This window comes from Lagenorhynchus albirostris, chromosome 19 (genome assembly GCF_949774975.1).
Source record: "Lagenorhynchus albirostris chromosome 19, mLagAlb1.1, whole genome shotgun sequence".
NCBI classification, from domain to species: domain Eukaryota; kingdom Metazoa; phylum Chordata; class Mammalia; order Artiodactyla; family Delphinidae; genus Lagenorhynchus; species Lagenorhynchus albirostris.
Genome location: NC_083113.1, coordinates 12,804,542 through 12,827,956, shown reverse-complemented (window position 1 = coordinate 12,827,956; position 23,415 = coordinate 12,804,542). Strand labels below are relative to the sequence as shown.

General features: G+C 55.6%; 3 protein-coding genes across 14 annotated transcripts in view; 2 read left to right on the top strand and 1 right to left on the bottom strand.

The window, feature by feature from the left end:
* Window positions 1–1,539: 1,539 nt before the first annotated feature.
* On the top strand, window positions 1,540–11,074 carry GSK3A (glycogen synthase kinase 3 alpha). Of its 2 annotated transcripts, XM_060129875.1 has the most exons (12): window positions 1,540–1,947; window positions 3,727–3,914; window positions 5,238–5,321; window positions 5,491–5,601; window positions 7,234–7,364; window positions 7,463–7,569; window positions 8,522–8,619; window positions 8,698–8,793; window positions 9,180–9,366; window positions 9,705–9,797; window positions 10,084–10,207; window positions 10,382–11,074. In XM_060129875.1, the coding sequence occupies exons 1-11, from the start codon at window positions 1,665–1,667 to the stop codon at window positions 10,167–10,169; spliced, it is 1,464 nt and encodes a 487-aa protein (XP_059985858.1). In that variant the 5' UTR covers window positions 1,540–1,664; the 3' UTR covers window positions 10,170–10,207; window positions 10,382–11,074. The 2 variants fall into 2 exon arrangements, with proteins under 2 accessions (XP_059985858.1, XP_059985859.1); XM_060129876.1 differs by lacking the exon at window positions 10,084–10,207 and having other exon boundaries at window positions 1,545–1,947.
* Window positions 11,075–13,237: 2,163 nt separating this feature from the next.
* Window positions 13,238–18,578, bottom strand: ZNF526 (zinc finger protein 526). Of its 2 annotated transcripts, XM_060129874.1 has the most exons (4): window positions 18,557–18,578; window positions 17,992–18,163; window positions 15,983–16,083; window positions 13,238–15,893 (listed from the first exon to the last, which is right to left on the bottom strand). In XM_060129874.1, the coding sequence occupies exon 4, from the start codon at window positions 15,874–15,876 to the stop codon at window positions 13,849–13,851; it is 2,028 nt and encodes a 675-aa protein (XP_059985857.1). In that variant the 5' UTR covers window positions 15,877–15,893; window positions 15,983–16,083; window positions 17,992–18,163; window positions 18,557–18,578; the 3' UTR covers window positions 13,238–13,848. The 2 variants fall into 2 exon arrangements, with proteins under 2 accessions (XP_059985857.1, XP_059985856.1); XM_060129873.1 differs by lacking the exons at window positions 17,992–18,163; window positions 18,557–18,578 and adding an exon at window positions 17,885–17,967.
* A 1,015-nt stretch (window positions 18,579–19,593) lies between these two features.
* The window catches only part of LOC132509196 (POU domain, class 2, transcription factor 2), a 110,691-nt gene continuing 106,869 nt past the window's right edge, over window positions 19,594–23,415 (top strand). For 9 of the 10 annotated variants that reach the window (XM_060129858.1, XM_060129857.1, XM_060129856.1 and 6 more), the window contains exons 1-3: window positions 19,594–19,727; window positions 20,340–20,706; window positions 22,418–22,540. In XM_060129858.1, coding sequence (XP_059985841.1) covers window positions 20,379–20,706; window positions 22,418–22,540 — 451 coding nt within the window. In that variant the 5' untranslated portion in view covers window positions 19,594–19,727; window positions 20,340–20,378. Of the gene's footprint in view, window positions 19,728–20,339; window positions 20,707–21,181; window positions 21,192–22,417; window positions 22,541–23,415 lie in introns of those variants that run through there. The other variant, XM_060129864.1, reaches the window with a different exon arrangement.

The window sequence follows — 23,415 nt, the reverse complement described above, 5'->3', positions numbered from 1 at the left end:
CCGGGACACACACACACACACACACACACACACACACACACACACACACACACACACACACACACACACACACACACACACACACACACACACACACACACACACACACACACACACACACACACACACACACACACACACACACACACACACACACACACACACACACACGAACTCTCTTTCCCAGCGCGCTTTGGGGCTACTGTCCTTCCGGGTATGAATCGATAAGTGGGGCGATATAATGCGTGCACAAAACCCAAGGCCACTCCTAGCAGCCGGCTTCCTTCTTTTGGGCCTTTCAGGATCCTGTGATTTAGGAAGCGTGAGGATGCAATATGCTTAATGGGGGTTCAAGAAAAATTCTATTTTCATTTCTTTCAAACTTCGGCTCAGCCTGCTGGTGCAACCTACATTGCTAGAAAAAGCTAGACAGTATCCGAAGACTGTATTGTCCTGAGAAACCACCGGAAACTTTGTTTCCTAAATCGTTTGTGGGGAGGGTTTTCCTTCCGGATTTGTGGAAACTTGGAACTTGGAGTGTTTGCACTCCATTTTCCAGCAGCCCCTGATAGACTTCGGCTGTTTCTTGGGACCTGGCGGCGGGGCAGGAGGCGTTGAAACTTTCTTCAGTCTCCCCTGGGCGACTGCTGTCTTTCACCTTTCGCTCACGCTCTCCCGAAGGTACCTATTAGACTACACTTCCCGGCAAGCCTCTGCAGTCTCGTCTCACAAAGGGTCGGGATCCGGTCTGGACTATTCCCCAGCATGCTTCAGGATCATGGTAGATCCCTCCCCTTCAGTCAGTGGGAAGGCTGCCTTGAACTCCATTTCCCAGAAGACACAAAGGCTCGCTGTAGCAACTGCTCTGAAGCCTCGGTGTTGACTACATTTTCCAGCGGGGACTGCGGCCTAGCGAAAGAGGGAGGAGGAATGCTATTCCATTTCCTAGCCTATCTCCGGAACTGCAGTATCCACTTGGGGCTTAGGGAATCACATGGGACTCCATTTCCCGACGTGCTTTGGGAGTAGCTTCACACCTGCAATGCGGTGAGGGCGTGGCGATGACTCCATTTCCCGGCTTGCCTCACGGCCCGATTGCGGCGGGTCCGCGGCCTCCGACTCAATTTCCCAGAGGGCACCTGGCGCTGGTCGGCATACAGCCAATATACTAAGTGAGTGACTGGACTCCGTTTCCCGGATTGCATCACGTCTACACAGCTCATTGATGGAGTACTACATTTCTGAGCCACACCTAGGGACGCGCGGTTGCCGCAATGGAGTGAGTGTGCGACTCTGATCCTACTTCCGAAAGTGCTTCAGGGTCCGCTGTGGGCACAGTCGGCCAACTTATTGACCAGGACTGTGTTTCCCGAGGTGCAGAGCGACCTATCAACCCCGCGGTCCACTCTGAGGTCTTTGCGGACTCCATTTCCCGGCGTGCCGCGCGGCTCTCTGTGAGGGCCGACAGCGGCGACGGCGGCGCGCAGAGCCGGCGGACTGCATCTCCCGGCGTGCCGCGCGGCGGGCGCTGGGCCGGAGCCGGAGCCGGAGCCCGAGCGGCGCGGCCTGGAAGAGGCCGGATCCCGGGGGAGGCGGCAGCAGCGGCAGCGGCGGGGGCAACCCGGGCAGCCCGAGCCCCGCGGCCTGGGCCTGCGCTCGGCGCCATGAGCGGTGGCGCGCCTTCGGGGGGCGGCCCTGGGGGCTCGGGCCGGGCGCGGACCAGCTCATTCGCGGAGCCAGGCGGCGGCGGCGGCGGCGGCGGTGGCGGCCCCGGGGGTTCGGCCTCTGGCCCAGGCGGCAGCGGCGGCGGGAAGACGTCAGTCGGAGCCATGGGCGGGGGCGTGGGGGCCTCGAGCTCCGGGGGTGGTCCCAGCGGCAGCGGCGGAGGAGGCAGCGGCGGCCCCGGCGCGGGCACCAGCTTCCCGCCGCCCGGAGTGAAGCTGGGCCGTGAGTACTAGCGTCGCCCGTGGCGGGTGGATATCGGATCCCTGAAGTCACTTAGACGTCGATCAGGTTTTTCTTTATGCTTAGAGAGGAGCTCGAGGTCACTGTGCCTCCCCAAACTGGGATCTGAGCTCTCCCCCATCCCAAAGAAAGGGATTTGGGGGGGTTACCATCACTTGGAGTTTAGAATTAGATTTAGTAATCCTCTAAGAGACAGGGGTCACAGGTTCCTGTTCTTCCAGTACCGAAGTCTTGGGTCCGTGAGCCTTAAAAACAGGGATCCGATGTTGCCAATCATTCGAGAACGGGATCAGGGGTTATTGTCGCTTGCAAATGGGGCTCAAGGGTTATTGTTTCCTAAGAGAAGAAGAATAATATCATCACCATCCAGAAGGAGCGATCTGAATGTGCTCCCCTTCAGAGCATGGGGATTTGGAGTGAATATCACTTAGAAGCAGCGATTTGGGTTTGCTGTGTCCCCAAAGAACAGGGCCAGGGCTTTCCAAACCTGGTATATAGTCACCTTCTGTTTTAAAAGACGACGTCTACTATCATTATCTGTCCGTAATATGTAGAATTGTACCCCCAATGGTAGAAATTAATGATTGCTGCTTCTTGAGGATAGATTGGAAGTCAGCATACTTTTAAGACCAAGTCCATAGTGTTATTCAAAAAAGATGAGTCAGTGGGTCTCCTTTCACAGAAATGGAATGAGGGCAGGGGAGGGTCCCAGTTCCACCCCATTAGAATAGGGATGTGAAGTTATACCTATTTCATTATTCTGAGAAATGATGTCACTGGCTCTGGAAAAATAGCTATGTAGGATCATCTCCCTCCAAAAGATGGTGTCACTGGCCCCTCAGAATGGATTTGATTCATCATTGACCCCTTTTCTTTGGGGAACCTTTCATCAGTTACCCAAAGAAGAGGGATCACTATCCCCCAAGAATGCCGCCAAATTTTGTTGCCATTTACAGAATGGAGTTGGGAATTATAGCTTTCCTTGAAAGCACTGAGGCTGGGATAGCCCCCTGGTGATAGAGATCAGGTTCACCATTCTCACTATTAAGTGCTTGTTCATTAGGGACCAGTTACACACAGGATGGGGTCTGGGGCTCTGGACCTCACAGATGAGGTCAGACCAGTGCTTTTTTCTAGCCCCAAAGTATTTGGGTAAGAGCTAATTGTCCCCCTATCGTGAGAATTAGGGTACTAGCACTTACTGGAGGAGTCATTCATTTCTGTCACCAGAAACCAGTGGTGAAGTTACCAGTACCACTTAGGGAGGACTTAAGAGATCACTATACCCTGAGCTGTGAGAAAGGTTAGGGCTTTCCTAGAGTAGCATTACCTCAGGGTTACCGCTCTCAAGCAGAAGAGGTTAGGTCAGGCTTTCCCCCAGTGAGGAGTGGCCACAAGGCAGTTAGCTCTTAGTGGATGGATTCAACATCTGGCAGTGCTGGTGCCTCCTCAGATCAGGAGGGACCATTCATTTGCTGCTTACTAGAAGTGGAAATTAGGGGTCACCAACCCTTGAACAGCAAAAGGTTTTATGTGTCAGTATCCTCCCCTATGGGAGGAGTCAGGATTTGGGGTTCCATGAAGGGTAGAGGGGAAAGGGCACTGGGAGGCATCCAGTAGCCATCTTTGAAGATTGGGGAAGGGACAAAGAACCCCCCCAATGAGCTTCCTGTAGTGACTCCCCTCCCTCTCACAGCCCCACGATGGGGTGGTGGCCAGAGGGGAAAGGTCAGTAGATCTTGTGTTCCCTTTGCTCCCCAGGTGACAGTGGGAAGGTGACCACAGTGGTAGCCACTCTAGGCCAAGGCCCAGAGCGCTCCCAGGAGGTGGCTTACACAGACATCAAAGTGATTGGCAGTGGCTCATTTGGGGTCGTGTACCAGGCACGGCTGGCAGACACGAGGGAATTGGTGGCCATCAAGAAGGTTCTCCAGGACAAGAGGTTCAAGGTAGCTTGGGGGGAACGGGGACAAGGAGGTTTGATTGCACATGACTGGTGAGAGAACTCCAGCAAGAGTGCTGGACTTGGGCTTCCGCGGGGGACCTGAGCATGGGCCAGAGGAGAAGGGAGTGAGTTGTGTGGAAGATGGGAATGTGGATTCCAGGAGAGTCCAGAGCTGACTTTATTGGGCTTTTGCTGTAAGTGCTTTATAGGTGAGTTTAACTTATGGAAAGATTCTCTGAGGGTAGGTACTGTTGTTATTCCCATTCTAAGTAAGCAGAAACTGGAAACTGAGACTCAGATGAGAGAATTGCCCAAGGTCAAGATTAGAATCTGATTCCCAAGCCCTTCACCTTAACCACTAAGTTACACCCCTGTCCAGAGAAGAAAGGAAGCTGGTGGGGCTAATGAGTATGTTTGCGAAGGTCAAGCTCTGCCCTAAGGGTTTGACAGGTGCAGGGAGACGTCCTGCCTGTGTTGCACATGCCTTGGTTTGGGGCTCTGTCCTGTCTGAGGAAGGAGTACCCTTTCTTCATTCATACAGAGGTGCCCTGTGAGCTAGAGGCCCCTTGGATCCTAGGCTACTCTGGATGTAGGAGAACTGAGCCTAGACTGAAGGGAACCAGGTCAGAGCCTAGGTCTCGGGCAGTGAGGACTCTCAGGGGAGCTCCAGGGTGCTGCTCAGAATTTGATTATAGTTGAGTCCCAGAAGTGAGAGGGATCTGAGGATAGGGAGCTCTGAGGCCCTGAGGGGAACAGAGAATAGAGAAGAATGCTGAGACTGGGTCTCCTGGGAAGAGGTTGAGGCTGGATCCCCACTGGGAAGATGAGGATTGGAAGCTTGGAGTCTGGGACTCTGGAACCAAGCCGGGGTCCAAGGGCTCAGATGCCTCTAGTGAAAGCAGTGGGGAAGAGTGGGGACCAGGGTGAACTGGATGGCCACTTCCTGTCTGTTGTTGCTTGCGCCAGGCAGGGAGGTGGGCCTCATGTGGCCACATCGTCTGAGTTTTAAAGAGAAGCTAGAAAATTTAGATGATATGTGAAGTCATTTAATTGGTAAATCTCAGCAAAAAATCAAGCATCTTTAAAAAGTAGGCTGCAGAAAGCACATAGAAGTGGTCTGAGTTTAGCCCACAGCTTGTGTGTGAGGGGAGTGGGCTGGGGGTGAGGAATTAGGGGCTGCGCCATGGGGCCTTGGAGCTGGGACACAGGGAGCAGCTGCTTGGCTCTGTTGGCAGGAGTCGGGGAGTAGAGCTGTGGTGAGGGGTGCTAGGGAGGGGAGGCAGGAAGAGCTGGTGGTTTTCTGAGGCTGCCTTCCTTTGCCCCCAAGAACCGAGAGCTGCAGATTATGCGTAAGCTGGACCACTGCAATATCGTGAGGCTGAGATACTTTTTCTACTCCAGTGGGGAGAAGGTGAGACCTCAGTGTGTGGAGGAGTCCTCCACTTTGACTCCACCCGTTTGCCTGCCTGCCTTCCTCATGACTGCTGGTCTCTTCCCCCGTTATTCCCCACAAACCTTCCCTCCCCCCGTTCCTTGCTCTTTTCTCACAATGCCCCACACCTCTTCTTTGCTCTCTGCAGAAAGACGAGCTTTATCTAAATCTGGTGCTGGAATATGTGCCCGAGACGGTGTACCGGGTGGCCCGCCATTTTACCAAGGCCAAGTTGACCATCCCTATCATCTATGTCAAGGTAGGCAGGCAGGCAGGCTGCTGGGGCCCAGGCCCACAAAGCCAGGAGCTCCAGACAGACAATCCTGCCTCTGTGGGTTCCCTCATCTCCAAGTTTACACTGGTCTCTGGAGGCCTCACGTTGTCCCTATACCCCCAGAGATGGAGCGCGCCAAAGGCAGGGCAGCCCCACCCAAGGCCTGACTCAATCAGGGAGGCAGCTGACCAGGCTGGGGAGGCTGCTTGGGTCCATACTGGGAGCCTGTTGGTACCAGTTAGTGTTGGTGGAGTTAGCTCAGAATCGAGGTGGGGAACTAGAATGCAGAGGGGAGACGATGAGCTCAGAGTCTTGGCCTTTGGAGCCTTGGCAGAGGGGTGACGGGAAGGAGGCAGGGTTGCGGAAAGGTTAGTGCCCACAGAGCCAGGAACGCATGAGTCTTAATTCATCACCTGTGCAGGCTTATTCCCCAGTGCTGGGTGCTGTGCCCTGTATGATACTATCCGTAAGGAGGTGTTTGAACGAATGGATGAGTGTATGGGCTAGGGATGCTGTAGAGAACAAGGCTGGAGCAGCCAGCTGCATTGGGAGGCGGAGGTTGGGTGCGAGTTTGTTGGAGGTTGCATGGGGCCCCATTTTTCCTCCCGCTGGCTTTAAGTACCCCAGGCCTAGGTGAGCCCTGGGGCTCTACCAGTGGTGGGAGCTGTGGGACTTCGCTTCCTGGGAGGCAGTGGTGTGGTTTGTTGAATGTGTCCTGTGGCTGCCTGTGTTCCGGGGCCAGCACTGAGCAGTTCTAGAGGCCCAGTTGACTGAGACCCAGGCCTTGCTCCTGCAGAGCTCTCAGTTTAACAGGGTAGAGAGGTGTCATCACAGAGAACTATAAAACTACTAGCAACTGCCGTACTGGAAGGAGCACAGGGGATTCTGGAAACAGAGGCCCTGCTTGCTTTGGGAGTGAGAAGGATCAAGGAAGTCTCCTGGGAGGAGACCAGGCACAGGGCAAGAAAGTGGCATCTCTGGCCGAGGGCACTGGGAACAGAGGAGGAGGGGGCCCAAGAAGCATCCCTGAGCAGATATTATGTGCCAGGCACTGGTCTAGGCCCTGGGGGATGCAGCAGTGATGGAACCACAAAGATCCCTGCTCTTTTGGCACTTAACATCCTCGTCAGTAGGGAAGAGGGTGGCAGGAAAATCCAGCTGGAGAGGGGCTGGCTCGTGGGTGGTTGTGACTGGTGGGCAGAGGAGGCTGAGCCTTTCCTATAGCCGGTGGATTTGGTGAGGCTCCCCGGCCTGCTTTAAAAGAAGGCCTTCCTGATGTATCTGTCTTACTCATCAGGCTTCTGCTGAAGTGTGTGCTTGAAGCAATGGTTTCCAAAGTATGGACCAGCACCAGCACTAGGGGCTTGTTGCAAATGCCTCATCCTGAACGACTGAATCAGAAACTCTGAGAGTGGGGCCCAGCAGTCCGCAGTCCCTGTTTTAACAAGGCCGCCAAGTGATTCTGGTGCTCGCTAAAGTTTGAGAACCAAGGGGCAGCAAACTGTTTTCAAGTCAGGGAGAGTGGGTGGAAGGGCTCTTCAGGCCAAGATGGTGGAGCAGGGGTGTGCTCTGCGGGGAGAGCTGGGCTGGAGTTCTGCTGTCCCCTGCCTGCCCCAGGTGTACATGTACCAGCTCTTCCGGAGCTTGGCCTACATCCACTCCCAGGGTGTGTGTCACCGCGACATCAAGCCCCAGAACCTGCTGGTGGACCCCGACACCGCTGTCCTCAAGCTCTGCGATTTTGGCAGGTGGGCCTGACCCGGGGTGTGCTGGGTGGCTGAAGGGGCGAGGAGGGATCCCGGCCCTTGGCTTGTGTTGACTCCCGCCTACGCATATCTTCCCACAGTGCAAAGCAGCTGGTCCGAGGAGAGCCCAACGTCTCCTACATCTGTTCTCGCTACTACCGGGCCCCAGAGCTGATCTTCGGAGCCACTGATTACACCTCGTCCATCGGTCAGATTTGAGGGAGGGTGGGGGTGGGAATAGCAGTCATGGCAGGTTTTGAGTTCTTTCTGTGTGTCTGCCAGGCTCAGTGATAAAAGCTTAACATCTGTTCTTTTAGCCAGTCCTCAAATTCAGGAAGGTGATGCTGTCATACGTACATTTTACAGTTGAGCAGTCTGAAGCTTAGAGTGGTGAGGCCACCTGCCCGCAGTCACACTGCTGGGACTGGGCAGGGCCGGGCTTTGAAAGCTGACCTGACTCCAGAGTCCATACCAGCTCTGGAACCTCCCAGTCAGTCCTCTCTTCTCAGGCAGGGGGAGGGGCTGACGGTGACCTTGGGGGAATCGGGAGGTAAGGCTTTGCCATCATGAGGGTGTGACCTGCTCACAGGGCCTCCATGTCCTTCCCTGTTGCTCTGGATGACAGCGCCAACTTCCAGGCATTAGGAGAGGGTGTGAAAGTGTTTGGAAGAGAAGTCATCAGCAGTGTGAGGAAACTTCATGGTCCCTAGATGTGAACTTGTGCTGTGGCGGTCAAGGTTCAGACCAGGGAGGGTGACTACCGGCCTATAGCTATTCCCAAGGGCAGGATAGAGGCCAGAAGTGAGTAAGGCAGCCCACTTAATGCTTTACCTTCCTGAGGCCCAAAGAACACAGGTACCTGTTCTTGGCCTTTTGATCTGTCCTCTGAAGCTAGAGGCAGAGAAAAGGCTTATTGGGGTCACAGAGTGGAGAGAGACAATGGAAACATCTAGGTTGGAGAGTACAGTGCAGTCAGGTAGACTTGGAGGTTCAAAGTCAGGCTCCTGTGTTCCTAAGCTGTGTGTGACCTTGAGCAAGGCACTTCCTCTCTGAGCTGAGAAAATGGGGCTCCCGGGCATCTCTCAGGATGACCATGAAGGATAGAAATGTATGCCAGGGGATGGGCATGGTAGCTCTGACCCTGCCCCATTCCTCTTCAGATGTGTGGTCAGCTGGCTGCGTACTGGCCGAGCTCCTCCTGGGCCAGCCCATCTTCCCTGGGGACAGTGGGGTAGACCAGCTGGTGGAGATCATCAAGGTGAGGGCAGGGCCAGGGTGGGCAGGGATTGGGCTAAGCACTAAGGGCCTTGGCTCAGACCCCTCCCTTTCCCTACAGGTGCTGGGAACACCAACCCGGGAACAGATTCGAGAGATGAACCCCAACTACACGGAGTTCAAGTTCCCCCAGATTAAAGCTCACCCCTGGACAAAGGTGGGGCAGGGCTAGGGGCTCAGGCAGCATGGCTGAGGTCCCCATTGGAGGCCAACCGGTCTGGGGACCTGGCTAGAGTCATGGCTCAGTAGTGGGTCAGTAAATTTCATCACATTTCAAAGTTTATGGAATGTCCCATACTCTAAAAGTCGAGGACCCACAGTAAATGCAAGAGTCCTGTTTTTCTGGTGGGGAAACACGCTCACGGCAGGGCCCATACAGTCATGGGACCTGAGTGGGGTGCTCATCTGATACAAACTGACCTCCCCTCAGAGGCCGGGCCTCAGTTGCCTCATGTGGAAAGTGGGCTTCTGGGAGGTGGGCAGGAGTATACCAGGGCCCAGGGCGTCTCACCCTTGTCACCTCTGCCCCCTCCACCCCCCAAGGTGTTCAAATCCCGAACGCCACCTGAGGCCATCGCGCTCTGCTCTAGCCTGCTGGAGTACACACCGTCCTCAAGGCTCTCCCCGCTGGAAGCCTGTGCCCACAGCTTCTTTGATGAACTGCGATGTCCTGGAACCCAGCTCCCCAACAACCGCCCGCTTCCCCCTCTCTTCAATTTCAGTCCTGGCGGTGAGGGCACAGCCTGGGATCTGGGTTGTTGGAGGGGCAGCCAAAGATTGTGAAGAGCTTGGTGTCGAAGACAGGAGTGGGGAGGTGGGCTGCAAGGCAGTCCTGGGGCTCAGGAAATACCCCCGATTCTGGGAGACCCAAACCGACTTCATCTGCACTCTGCAATCCTCCTGTGTTAGGCTCTTGCCAGTTTTTCATTTAAAGTGTTCAGTGGCTACGTGTGTCCCAGGCAACTGGCCTTGCCCAGAGCTGGGCCCCTATTTGGTGCCCCTTTCTAACCCCAACTGGGTCTCCAGGTGCCCTGTCCCCTGACTAGGCATGTCCATTCCTGTCTCTAGAACTCACCATCCAACCATCTCTCAACGCCATTCTCATCCCTCCTCACTTGAGATCCCCGGCGGGCACTGCCTCCCTTACCCCATCCTCACAAGGTAAGTTGGGGGCCATCTTCTGAGCATTAAAGCTGCATTTCTCTGCCAGGGGTGGGGATGGGTCTGTTCTCTGTTCTCACAACCACTGCGTTTCCTGCAAAATTGTAGGCATTCTGACAGAAAGTGTATTTTACATGTGAATGGCCACCTTTGTGAGGCATTATTGCCTGTATTTGTGTTTAAATGCAAACTGGAAAACCAAAGACATAAGTTTAGCCTGAACAAACAAAAAGTTAAATTTGTTGCTCACAGTAAAAAACAGGGGCCATTTTATGTACAAATCCAGATTTCCTGTTTCTCTTGGGGAAGAAAATAAGACTGGGCAGCAGTGGGCCTGCCTCTGCTCAGGGCAGTATTACCAGCTGGAGCTGAGTTCCAGCTGCCCCTGTTCTGTGGGGCCTGGCTTTCTGGTGAGTCACTCAATGACCAACCTGGCCCTTTGGCATTTGAGTTTGCAACCCTAGACCTAAAGTGACAGCTTTCCATTTCTAATGTAGCATCTCACACCAGTTTCCTACTCTTGGGGGGGGTGGGCGGTGGCTAAAAGGCAAAGGCTAACTGTCTGCTCCTTCCTTCCCCCTCAGCTTTAAGTGAGGCTCAGACCGGCCCAGACTGGCAGTCGACCGATGCCACAGCTCCCCTCACTAACTCTTCCTGAGGGCGCCACCAACTACCCTTCCATCTGGGAGCCCCCAGTGGGGCTGGGAAGGGGGGCCATAGCCTGTCAAGCTCCTGCCCTGACTGGGCCCCTAGACTAGAGGGCAGAGGTAAATGAGTCCCTATCCCCACCTCCAGTCCCTCCCTCACCGGCCTCACCCCTGTGGTGGGCTTTTTAAGAGGATTTTAACTGGTTGTGGGGAGGGAAGAGAAGGAAGGACCGGGGATTTGGGGGGGGGTGGCATGAGGACCTCCTACCCCCTCAGCTCCCTCCCCTCCCCCCAGGTCTCCACCTCCTCCAACCCCCCTCCCCTCCTGTATCCCTTGTAAATAGAACCAGACCAGCCCTTCTCCTCCTCTTCCCTTCCCTGGCCCCCGGGTGTAAATAGATTGTTATAATTTTTTTCTTAAAGAAAATGTCGATTCGCACCGTCCAAACTGGCCCTTTCCCCTCCAACAGCTGTGTCCCCCCGTCCTGTCCTCTGCCCCTAAGGCCTCCTCCCTCCTCTCCCCATCCTGGAGGGCAGGGGCAGTGGGGGAGCCCCTGATGTCTTAGTTTCCACAGTAAGGTTTGCCTGTGTACAGACCTCCGTTCAATAAATTATTGGCATGAAAACCTGCTTGCTGTCTGGACACCTGTTTTCACAGAGGTGAGGGAGGTGCCTGGGGGGCTCTCCTGGGACAGGAGTGGGCTGCATCTCAGGCAGGGGAACAGGGTGGGATGAACCCAGGCTGGCCCTGGCTCAGGTGCCCAAGCTTCCTGTGCTCCAGCCCTCCTCTGCACATGTGATAAGCTAGCTCTGGCTTATCCACTGCAGCACAAATCATCTGCTTCCACTGAGGGAGGGAAGCGCTGTCATTCCCAGGTGACTGGTGAGAGAACTGGCCATCAGATAGGTCAAGGCCACAGAGTATAGGTGGCAAAGTCAATGTTTGGACAAAGGGCTCCCTATCTTATAGCCTGAGCTACCTGCCACTTCAGGGGGACACAGGATGATGGGGGGTGGGTCACTCAGGCCAAGACAACCTTGGTATGGACTCTTAGTGGGCATGGATGGGGGCAGAGGAGCTGTCCCCAAACCCTAGCAATTCCCCAAGCCTTCATTTCCGTCTTAAACGAGGCCCCACCTGGCCCACCTCTTTAGGGATGCTGGGAAGTGACAACCCTGGGGAGGCTGTCGCAGAGAGTATGGTTTTTTCTCTTGCTTTGAAAACATGCTGGGGCCAGGTGGTAGGGCCATGGGCAGAGGAAAACGGCATCTCCTCCACATGGTGCCAATGGTAGGCGAGGGCAGGAGGCCCTAGAAGTAAAAGGGAGCCTGGACAGGAGCAACTGACGTGTCCTCCACTGGATTCCATTTGTGAAGAAAAAGGGAGAAGAGTTTTGAACATATCCCAGAGGGTGTTCGGGGACTGTTCTGTAGCATCTGGGCTCCGCTGTCTGCGTAGGCAAGCCCCAGGGGCATCTGTATACTGCCCAGAGCAAACCCTGGCCCGCCCTGCTCAACGCCATCCGGATGTCACCTTGTTTGTAGGATGAACACATAGAGCAAGTGGACTGGGTAAGAGAAGGAGGGCTGGTCTGGACAAGGGGCTAACCTCGGGCTCCTGGGGACCCCTTCCGGCTGCTCACACCCAGTGGGCCATGAGGTCGCTGAGGGTGTCCGACACCCTCCTCCCACCCCCATGGCCTCTGCCCAGGTCTGGCCCCATCCTCTACTCCCTGGACCATCTCCAGTTTCCCCTGCCCGACCCTGATGCCAGGGAGCCCTAACCCCACCTATGACCCTCACCCCATCCCATCCCCCACACTGCCCCAACTTCTTAGCCTGGCTTTCAAGGCCTTCCCAGGTCTAGGCTTCCCTCCTTCCCTGCCTTGTCGCCCCGCCTCTGCCCAGCCTCCTTCCCAGACAGCTCAGCTGCAGCCACGTCCTGCTGCACCTGAGTACCCTGGTCTGCAGAGGCCTGAGACAAGCCTTCCCAATGGACCTGCCATAAATCACCTAATTTCATTTGGAGAGGGAAGGATTGTCAGCCCAGGTAACCTTTGAAAAGGTTGGGGATTCCTTCCTGTTGCCAAGACGTTTTATCTTTTGAGGCCCCTTAAACCCCAATTGCTCTGTGACAATGGCTCACTTTTCCTCCAGTTACCATGACTCCTCCTCTGAGCCCCCGCCCCCTGCAGTGGTTTCAGGTCACAGTTCACAGCTGTATCAGTTACAGATATGGGCTAAAAGGACCCCATGGATTCAAATCTTGGCCAATGTCTCTGCCCAGCTATGAGATCTTGGGTGAGTCTCTGTCCCCGTTTTCTCACTTGGGATAATACTGAGATCACCTCACAGGCCTGCTGAGATCATTATACATGTATAGTGCTAACTGCAGTGCCTGCCACGGCCGGGCAGTCAAATGTTTGCTGTTACTGTAGCTGTCAATAACTGGACGACCTCCAAGTATAGCAAGAACTCACCCTCCTTGCGGTGCTGCCTGCCTGGAATATTTTCTTCGTCTTCCACTAGCAGATTTCTACTTTTTCTTCAAAGATTAACTCCTTTAGGAAGTCTCTGACTCCTGATCTACCATGGAGGTTTGTTCCCTGCTCTGGGATCCTACTGTCCCTGCACATCCCCGCTGCAGCTCTGAGGGTCCTGGGGCTGAGATCCATCTGCCCCCACTTGGGCAGGGCAGAGGCCTGATTCGTCTCTGGCCCCCAGCACACGGGAGGGAGGCCTTAGAACACCCAGGCTGAATAAATCAACAAGACATTCAGAGAGCAAGGCCATCTGTATTTGTGGGTGTTCCTCCTACCACACTGCGTGGCTCCTGGGGCAGAGCCCACGTCTGACTCATTCCTGGGTTTCCAACATCACCCACCTGCAGCTGAATACCGGGGTACCTACAGATTGCCCTCCACGTTGTCAAAAGTGAGATCAAGGAAGCCCAGAGAAGTCAAGTGCCTTCTTCCACCAGGCAGAGCCAAGTCCTGGGAGCCCAGAGTCCAGAGAAGGCTAGGGCTGGGGGGACAAGCAGAGGATGTGAAGAGGTATGTGACGGCCCAGCAGAGCTGGCACATGGTTGGGGCTCAGGAAAGGTTACCTGATGTTGCTGGGCACCAGGGTGATGCAAAGAGCCTTGGAGAACCCCGCTTTGCAACGCAGTGGGGTGACCGGGACACATCATATCGTGTCTCAGAGCTTCAGCGTCCCCTCAGGCAGAGAAAGGTGACGCCTGGTGGGGCCATTCTGAGGAGTGAGTGGGTAAGAGGCCAGGGTGGGTGAATGCTGGCACCCGGTGGGCGCCAGAGTGGCTTGCCAGGGCGTGGCCCCCTTTCTCCCCAGAGGTGCCCACACTTGATTCTGCAACCAAACTCTTTTATTGTTGCTCTTCAGCTGTGTCACACAAAGGCCGTGTCCAATTGTAACAGCCCGCTCGCTTCAGTGGCCCCCAGTGCCGCCTGGCACAGCTGCAGCGTGTCCACAAGTGCCAGTGGCTGGGATGTCTCGATGATGGCAATGGTCTCCCCGAGCTCGGTGCACATGATAGTCTGCTGAGGCTCGGGGGGCGGGGGCGGGGCAGGAGGGGGTGATCTGGGAGGCTGCAGTGTCATCGTCCGAGCTTGGGCGTGGACCCGCTGATGCAGTCGCAGGCCCGCCATGGCACGGAACCAGCGGCCGCAGGTCCCGCAGTAGTAGGGGCTCTTGTTGTAGAGACCGGTGATGGGGAGGCGGGGCGCACGGGCAAAGGCGACTGGCCGCAGGTGCAGCCTCCGGTGCTGCTGCAGGTTAGAGCTCTGTGTGAAGCGCTTGCCACAGTCCAGGCACTGGTAGGGACGCACACCCGTGTGGGTCAGCTGGTGGCGGCTGAGGTTGGCCAGAGAAGCAAAAGTCTTGCCACAGGAATGGCACTGGAAGGGCCTCTCGCCCGTGTGCGTCCGCAGATGGTTGCGCACATGGACCAGCTTCTTGAAGCCCTTGCCGCAGACACCACAGCGGTGTCGCCGCTCAGGGGGCCCATGGACCGCACGCCGGTGCCGGGAGAGCCGGGAGGCGGAGGCAAAGGACTTGGTGCACTGCGGGCAGGGCAGCTGGGCAGGTGGGGCAGGGGGCAGTGCGGGGGGCGTGGGCTCGGCAGGAGCCGGGGAGGCGGCCGCCGCCGCCGCCGCCATGGGAGGTGCCCCACTCTTGCCGGCGTGAGTGCGCCGGTGGTAGAGGAACTTGGTCATGTTGCTGAATGTTTTGCCGCAGCGGCAGCGGTGCAGTGGGTTGGCGGTGTGGGCCCGCCGGTGGGCCACCAACGTGAGTTCTGTGCTGAAGCCACGGCCGCAGTCCACGCAGAGGTAGCGGGCTTCGCCGCGGTGCAGCCGCAGGTGCTGCTCCAGTGAGGCTGCTTTCTTGAAGACCTTAGAGCAGGTCGTACATTCGTGTGTGCCACCAACATGGGCCCGCCCGTGAGCCAGAAGCCGGTTTGCCGAGCTGAAGCTGCGCTGGCACTGGCTGCAGTGGAAGGGGTGAGCCGCTGACGCTGGGCCACGGGACGCCCGCCGGTGGCGCCGGCGTGCCCCTGCTGAGGTGCAGCGTTGAGGACAATCCCCACAGCCCTGGGCCTCGCTGGCTGTGGACTTGTCAGCTCCCTTAGCATCATCACCAACCTCTGCTGCTGCCTCTTCCTCGTCCTCTGTCTCTTCGTCGTCATCTTCTTCATCCTCACCCTCCTCCTCCTCCTCTAGCCCGTTGCGCTCTTCTTTCTCTAGGGAGTCAAAGTGAGTGCCCTGGTGCTCCAAGAACTCCTCAGGGGTGGTACACAGGGCAGAGCACTCAGGACACTCATAGGGCTCCATCTTGACTTCGGGTGGAGCAGGGGGTGGAGGTGGGGAGGGGAGGGGAGGCAGAGGAGGCGGCACCGGAGGTTTAGCTGCTGCAGCAGCAGAAAGGTGCCGGGCCTTCCGATGAGCCACCCACAGCTCAGGCGAGGGAAACAGCTCCTGGCAGTCTCCACACTGGTACTGGATCTGGCTTGCAGACTCCCGCAGGTGGGCATCCTGGTGGGCCAGGAGCTCGCTGGGGGAGAGGATGAGCTGGCTGCACTCACCGCACTGGAAAGGCCCATCCTCAGTGCCTGGCACCAGCTCCGGCTCCAGGCCAGTGTCCTGGGTGGTCAGCGCCTCCTCCTCTGTGACAGTGGGCACATGCTGCTCCTGGTGTGACAGGACTTCTTCCAGTGTGTTGTAGAGGCTGCCACATTCAGAGCACATGAACTGGAAGAAGAGGGATGAGGCAAGGGCCTCCCCAGGTGTCATCTCAGTCACCTCCGTTAACATCTCCATTTTCTCCCCTAACGTCGGTGTTGACATCTCCACTGCCCCTGGTGACATCTGTGTTGGCATCTCAGCCACTTCAGCTGCCTCAGCCACCACCTCTGCCATTGTGCAAAAGGCAGTACCTGGAGAAAGAAGGGAGTGCCTAGTGAGACCAGGAACTCAAGGGGAGGGGGGATGTCTCAGGAGTTCCCTTGCCCATCCCATCACTCACCAGCCTCTAACAATCAGCAAGTCTGGATCCAATATTTATATCTCAGTCTTCAGTGAGCCTGTGACCCTGTAGCTGAACTGCACCCCATGGCAGCCAGGTATCTGCAGAAGAGAGACAGCCCTTCTCAGTCGGCCTCTGATGCCACCCTCCTTACCCAGAGGGCTGGTCACACCCTTTCCAAGAACAGAATGTGTCTTTTGGGGTCTCTTGGCCTTGGCCTGTGCAGTTTCCTCTCTGTGCAGCATCTTTCCTCTATCTACTTGTACACAGAGAGATGCAGCAAGGTGTTTAAGAGTATAGGCTCTGGACAAGACTGCCCTTGGGTTGAATCTGAGCTCCACCACTTACTTCATCTCTCAGAGACTGCATTCTCATCTGTGAAATGGACTAAAAGTAGTACTAACCACAAAGTCCCTGGTACTTTGTAAAGCTTAGATAGAACCATTACTTGTAATTCTCCAGAAATGTTGTTTTTGAACCCTAAGTCTTTGATGCTGCTATTCCTTCTGCCAACGAAGTTCTCTCTTCTTTTCTAGCAGACTCTACATCCACAGGGTGGTGGCCACTCCCTCCTCCTTGGGGTTCTTACAGTATACCGTGCCACCTCCATCACAGCAAATATCATGAACTTGGGATAGAGTCTGTGCTCCTCTCACCAGACTGAGCCTGCCGGCAGGGCAGGTCTGATTTATTGTAGGGGCTGCTGTCACCAACAAAGCCACTGACCAAGGACAGGGATTTTAACTTTTGAACTTCCCTCTACGTGCCCCATCCCTCCCTCTACAGGTGTGGGCTCAACCTAACGCAGGCCCCTTCACACAACAGGGGCTCAGAGTCCCTACAGCAAATGACTGCCGCCCATGCAGGCCTAAGCAGTAATGTTCCAGATATAATCCCCACCACCTCCATCTCTTCTTCAACTCGTCTGTTAGTGCCAGAGGGCAGGTGGCATTCAGCTTCCAGCTCTGCACACAAAAGTTGCTCATGTGTAGCTAGCTCCCAGAGGTCTCACCATAATAAGCACTGAGAAGATCTGGTGAATGAATTATGCTCCCTCCAGGAAGTGTGGCCCCGAGAGTTTAACTGTCCTTGTGCACATTCCACTTTTCCCACCAGACCAGCCCTCCTATTAGACTGTGAATTCCCACAAGAACAAGGCCCAGCACAGGGCCCTGCTATCAGCTGCTTTCCAGTAAATGCTCCTTAAGCAAATGATTCACAGAAAGGCCAAGAGCTAAACTTTCCAACTCCCTCACTAATTTTTGAGTTGCTCAGGCCCTGGCACACAAAAGCCATTCAGTAACGGACCTTCCTGGAAACAGTCAACCAGGGGCCTGACAGTTCAGCTTTGCATCGTTCACAGCACCACTCCCCACAGAGAACTCCCCTCCAGCGAGGCCCCGTGCCTGGCGCAAGGCTTACACAAAACAGGCACCCAGTAAACGTCTAGAAGATGGCCCGAAGGACCTGATATTTGGACTTTCCTAGTCTGCATTCCCCATTTCCCAATCCTGGACTGTGAATTATTGGGGGAACGGATGGGTTTTTGTTATACAGTAAACCAATAAAAGTCCTTCCAGGAAAGAACCCACCAGGGCCCTGGAAGTTCAACTTTCCTGAGACACATCCCTTTTCTCTGACCAGACTTATCAACTACGCAACCTGAGAGTTCCCTGCAAACGGTGGGGGCCGGGCGAGCTCGAGCGTAGGGTCCGGAACACCTCAGGCGCTCTATCAACGGTCCAGGGCACAGAGGAAGCAGCACTCTCTTTCCACGCCGCGTCGCTCCCGCCCTAGCGCAGGCCCCAAAGCTCCTCGACCCCCGGAGTCCCCCTCGTTCTCCCTCCGCCCTCTCCGTAAGCCCAGCGCTCTCTTCCCCGGCCCGCCCCGCGGCGCCCTCACCCGTCTCTCTCGCCTCCTGCAGCCCCGCCGCTCTTGACACAGACCCTCAGCTCCAGGCGTGTGGGACCCCCTCACTATCCACGCCTCCCATTGGACGCTGCCCTTACCCGCGGCGGCCAATCAGAGCCGAAAGCGGAGGGCACGCGCTCCTGCGCCTGCGTATGGACGATTAGGCGGGGCTCGGCGAGTTTCTCCACGCACACAACTGTGCCCTGTGGGCGGGGCTCCGGGCTCGGAGAAGCGCCTGCGCAGTTCTCCCGGGCCGCTCCTCCGCCAAGTCTGAAAGTTAAGTGGAGATAAGTGAACATCACTGGAAAGCAAGGATCATGGAGTGGACTGGGTGGCGGGAGACCTTGACAGAACTGTCATTTCATAGCTAAAGACACAGAGCATCTCTGAGAGCACAGCTTTGGAGTCAAGCATACTTGGGGTACTACCCCTCGCTGGGCCTCACTTTTACTCCTATGTAAAAGGGCTTGAATCACGTCCACCTCAAAGGCTGTTGAGGGGATTGGATGAAATCAAACAGGTAAAAGCAGTCAGCACAGGGCCTGATACACCGTAGATGCTCACTTTAACTTATCTAACATGGACATAGATAGTCCTTCCCTGTTTGTAAAATTGCTTTCCCTTCCCTCACCCTCTTTGGTTGATTTAATGATATTCACTTACTGGGCGCCTACTGTGTGTCCGGCCCAGGATTGGGTTTCAATAGGTGACAACTGCCATCAGGGAGAGGGGACGGGACTCTTCGGAGGTCACTGCCTCAGCCCAAGCAGAGCTAGTGCTGAGCCAGTGCCAGGCACGACCCAGGCCTTCCGCCTCCCAAGGGGTGATAATTCCGGGGGTGGGAAAAGGTTCGGGGAGGGGCCTTGTCTCAAGGCACGAGCGGGCCCTGACCTTGAGTCATGTAAGTGGGGGGCAGGGTGGCGGTGCTCAGACATGCAGCCTTGATGCCAAATCTCCTGATAGAGACCTGCTCTTGCCAGAGTAAAACTGGCAGGTGCAGCTTAAAGAGGGGCTATTGGGAGTCCCCGTGACCTTGGAGGGCAGAGATTGGAAGGGGTTATGGGGGGGCGTTAAGAGTTCCTTGAGGGGGGAGTCTGAGTGTAATGCGGGAGTCCTGATGGACGCCATCAGGAGGTGCACAGTGGAGATGGAGGGGCCTATTGTAATCAGGAAGGAGGTATTGATTCCTAAGACGAGATGAGGGAGTCTTGGTCTTGATTGGGGAAGGAACTTATAGATGGGGGATTTCTGTTGGATGAGGAGGGATTGCAGTCGAGATCATGAGATGGCACAGATGGGATGTAGGTCTCCAAAAGAAGTAAGGGGCAGTCTAACGGAGGGGAGTCCAAGTCCGGATCATAAGGGACCTGGGTGCTACTCGGAGCCAGTACGGTCGTGATTGTGGTCCTTTGCCATGGGTAGCTGGGAGCAGTGGTTAATGTGGGCGTCTAGGTCGTGATAAGGAGGGGGCTGTAGTCCGTGACATAAGTAGTTTCAACAGGTCGTGAAGGCACTAAGGACCCTGTAGCTTATGTCACCGGCAGAAGCTATCCGGCAAAATGGTACCAGATGCAGCCCAGACGCGGAACCGCTCTCGCTCTGCGCAGGCGCAGTACAGGGCGGCCGGACGTTACGGTTGGGGGCGGGCCCGGAAGGAGGGGCTTGGAAGCCTCTCTCTGCGCTTGCGCCTAAGGGGCGTGGCGGTCGCACCTGCGCGAGATGGGGGAAGGAGGAGGAGCGAGGTGACGCAGGCGTAATAATAGAGAAGGTGCCAGAAAGATACAAAACAAGTGGCCGCGGCCGTCGCCCAGGAGTCGTGAGGCGCCGGAATTCGGTGAGGATGTGGAGAGGCCTACAAGCTACTGGTGGCGGGTAGACCGGACCACCTGGGTGCTGAGGAGAGGGCGGTACCACCCTTACAGGGCGAGGGGGTCGGATTCGTACAGCGCCACCTGTGTGGAGCGAAGGGCTGCTTTGGTCGGTCCCATTGTAGGGGGCAGAGGGTCACTTTCGGACTGTACCACTTAGGTGGAGCTGTGGGGCTGATCGGACAGTACCTCTGGACGCAGCCAAGGAACATGTCTGGACAGTAGTACCCATAGTCAAAGGGCAATTGGCGGGGTGCCCCGCGTTGGGCCCCTAGGCTTGTTCGGACCGAGTCACTTAGTCGGGTGGGAGGCTTGTTCGGAACATACCACCTGGGGAGGGGCATTCGGGCTGGGCCTGCCCGACTGGTCGGAGGACAAGAGGGGTCTGGCGTCTGGACCTGTTACTAGGGGACCTCGGGCGATACCATTCTCTTGCGGGAGAAGGGGGAGGCTAAAACGGCTGGGATGTGAGGGTGGCCCTGCCCGGCGGCACTCGGAAGGGGAGACGCACTGGCGGGGGTGAGGTCCGGGCCTCCGCGTCGCTGACCACTGCCCCCTCCCCGCTGTGTGTGTTCTAGGCCCTGGTTCTGAGCTTATTCCGCCCCCCTCCCCCGGGTATGGCGCTGTCCGGGTCGACCCCGGCCCCGAGCTGGGAGGAGGATGAGTGCCTGGACTACTACGGGATGCTGTCGCTTCACCGTATGTTCGAGGTGGTGGGCGGGCAACTGACCGAGTGCGAGTTGGAGCTGCTAACCTTCCTGCTGGACGAGGTTCCCGGCGCCGCCGGCGGCCTGGCCCGCGCCCGCAGCGGCCTGGAGCTGCTGCTGGAGCTGGAGCGCCGCGGGCAGTGCGACGAGAGCAACTTGCGGCTGCTGGGGCAACTCCTGCGCGTGCTGTCCCGTCACGACTTGCTGCCACACCTGGCGCGCAAGAGGCGCTGGCCAGGTATTGTGGAATGGGAGGGTGACAGACTTCCGGTGGGGAGAGGGCCTTGCTTTCGCTGGGCCTCCACGGTGTCTGATATGGAGAGTGCCATCTCAGTACGTGTCCCATCGCACCCATCAATGAGAAACACAAGAGGGGGGAGGCATGACATTGGGAGGGGTGAGCCTGTGGGATTTGGCTACATCAATAGTGATGTTTGTAGCGTCTGTTTACAGAGGGCTTACTTCTTGCCGGGCACAGCAGTAAGCCCTTCTTCATATGTACTATCATCCTATATCCTCCCGGTAATCCTAAGAGGAAGTCCTGTCACCGTCCCCACTGTACAGGGAAAGCAGTAGGTTGGAGAATTTAGGCAGATTGCCCACATATAACAGCTGAATCCTGTGTGCCCGGGGAATAGGGAACAGGAGATACAGCTTGACGGGACTGACAAAGTGTTCCATGAGGAACAAACATTTGGGAGGAGTATCAAGACTGTAAGACAGGTGAACGATTTACTTTTTTTTATTCTGTATATGAAGATGACTTTATTTGAACGATTTACTTTTAGATGTGGTTATGGAAGGACTGAAACAGAGTAATGGAGCAGAGAGAGGAGGTAGGGAGTGGAATGCTTCAGAGTGAAAGGAGGCCCCCTTAAGATTCCATAACCAGGGCTTCCCTGGTGGTGCAGTGGTTGGGAGTGCGCCTGCCGATGCAGGGGATGCGGGTTCGTGCCCCGGTCCGGGAGGGTCCCGCATGCCGCGGGGCGGCTGGGCCTGTGCGTCCGGAAAGATTCCATAACCAGTCAAGACCTTTCTGAGAAGTTGGCGTTTGAACTGAGGCTGCACTGCCACCCTGGTGCATAGATCTCAGAGTAGGAAATTCCAGGCAGAGGGAAAGACAAGCTTTTAAGTCCTGAGGTAGGACCGAGTTTGGCATTATCAGAGGCCAGTGTGGCAGGAGCAGAGATCAAAGTAAGGGCACAGAGGTAGGTAAGAAGCCATGCCACATAGGAGCTTGCAGATAACACAGCTAGAAAGTGGGAGCTAGGATTTAAACCTTGCTGCTTTGTCTCCAGAGTTGGTGCCCTTAATCCTTGTAAGGAGAGTGCTCCTATAGGACAGCAGTCCTGAGAAGGTGAAGAGCCCCTTGTGTGCATTGGCTTTGAGCTTTTGAGCCCTTGGCGGGATTACTAGAGGTGCTGTGGCTAGTTTAGGGAGGGGTTTTGTGAGCTTTCCTGCCCAGGGTAAGCCCATGGGATTTGGGTAACCAGGAAAAAGGCATGCCTTGTGCAGAACTGACAGCATTTTTGGAAAAATATGTCTGGAGGTCAGGCTCTGGAAGAGAAGATTTGGGGACCCTGCAGAGGCCTGCTTACTCTTCGGGGCCTCAGGGAGAGCCAGGGGCAGTTGACGGATGGGGGCAGCCAGCATGGCAGGAATCCTGACCATAACTCAGCTTACAGGATAACTGACAGTTGGAGCTGTGTACACGTGGATTGGGTGGCCCCAGAAGGTGATGAGTCTTTTACCCCGGGAGGCACCGAACAATTACTGGGCTGCAGGTGTTTGAGAGGGAGTGGGTATCTGGGCTTTGAGTTCTGGGGAACTCAGGCACCCTGTGGGGCAGGGTTTCTTCTGGGGTGGGGGTGAGGGGGTGGGAGTTGGAGGCTGGGCCTGGGAGAAGTCGCAGGCTTTGAATACTTCATTCCATTCTTCTCTCCCCACAGTGTCTCCAGAACGCTCCAGCTATGGCACATCCAGCTCTTCTTCAAAGAGGACGGAGGGCGGCTGCCGTCGCAGTCAGCAGTCAAGGAGTTCTTCAAATGTTGAGCAGGGTCAGTGGGAGACAGGTGAGCCCAGCCCTGTGGGCGCGCCAGCAGTCTCTCTCTCTCCCTTCTGAAGCCTGTTGAACCTACCCCATCCTGACCCATCAAGGAAGGAGCCCGTGGGGGTGATTCTGTCTCATTTTTGCTTTGTGTTTGTGTGTGTGTTTGTTGTTGCAAAAGCACATGTCTAGAAACAACTTACGGAATTGTTTCTTGTGGTTTTATATGTCATTTAAATGGCACCACGTCATGGGTATCATTCTTCACATGGCTGTCTTTGTTGGACATGTTTCTGAGATTTATTCATGTTGGGTTTCTAATTGGTTTTGTTTAATTGCCATGGCAATTAATTTATCCACTCTCCTCCCCTCCCCCAAGTTTTTAATCATTCAAACGTATTTCAAATATACCGAGAAGTGGAAAGATGAGTGCAGTGAATGTGTTTGTATCTTCCACGTAGACTCAGTAATTTTAACATTTTGCCAGGTTTGCTTTATGTGCATGTATATGTAATTCTGTTTTTTTTTTTTTTTAATATTTGTTCGTTTGTTTTTGGCTGCGTCGGGTCTTAGTTTCGGCACTTGGGATTTTTCGTTGCAGTGTGCAGGCTTCTCTCTAGTTGAGGCACTTGCGGGCTCAATTGCCCCGTGGCATGTGAGATTTTAGTTCCCCGACCAGGGATCAGACCTGCGTCCCCTGCATTGGAAGGTGGATTCTCAACCACTGGACCACCAAGGAAGTCCCTAATTCTGTTTTCTTTTTGCTGAACTCTTTGAAAGTAAATTATAGGCATCAGGACACTTTACCCCGAAATTGGCAGACATCTCCTGAGAATCAGAAGATTGTCTGAAACCACTTCAAGACTACTGTCATATCTAAGAAAGGACAGAAGTACTTAT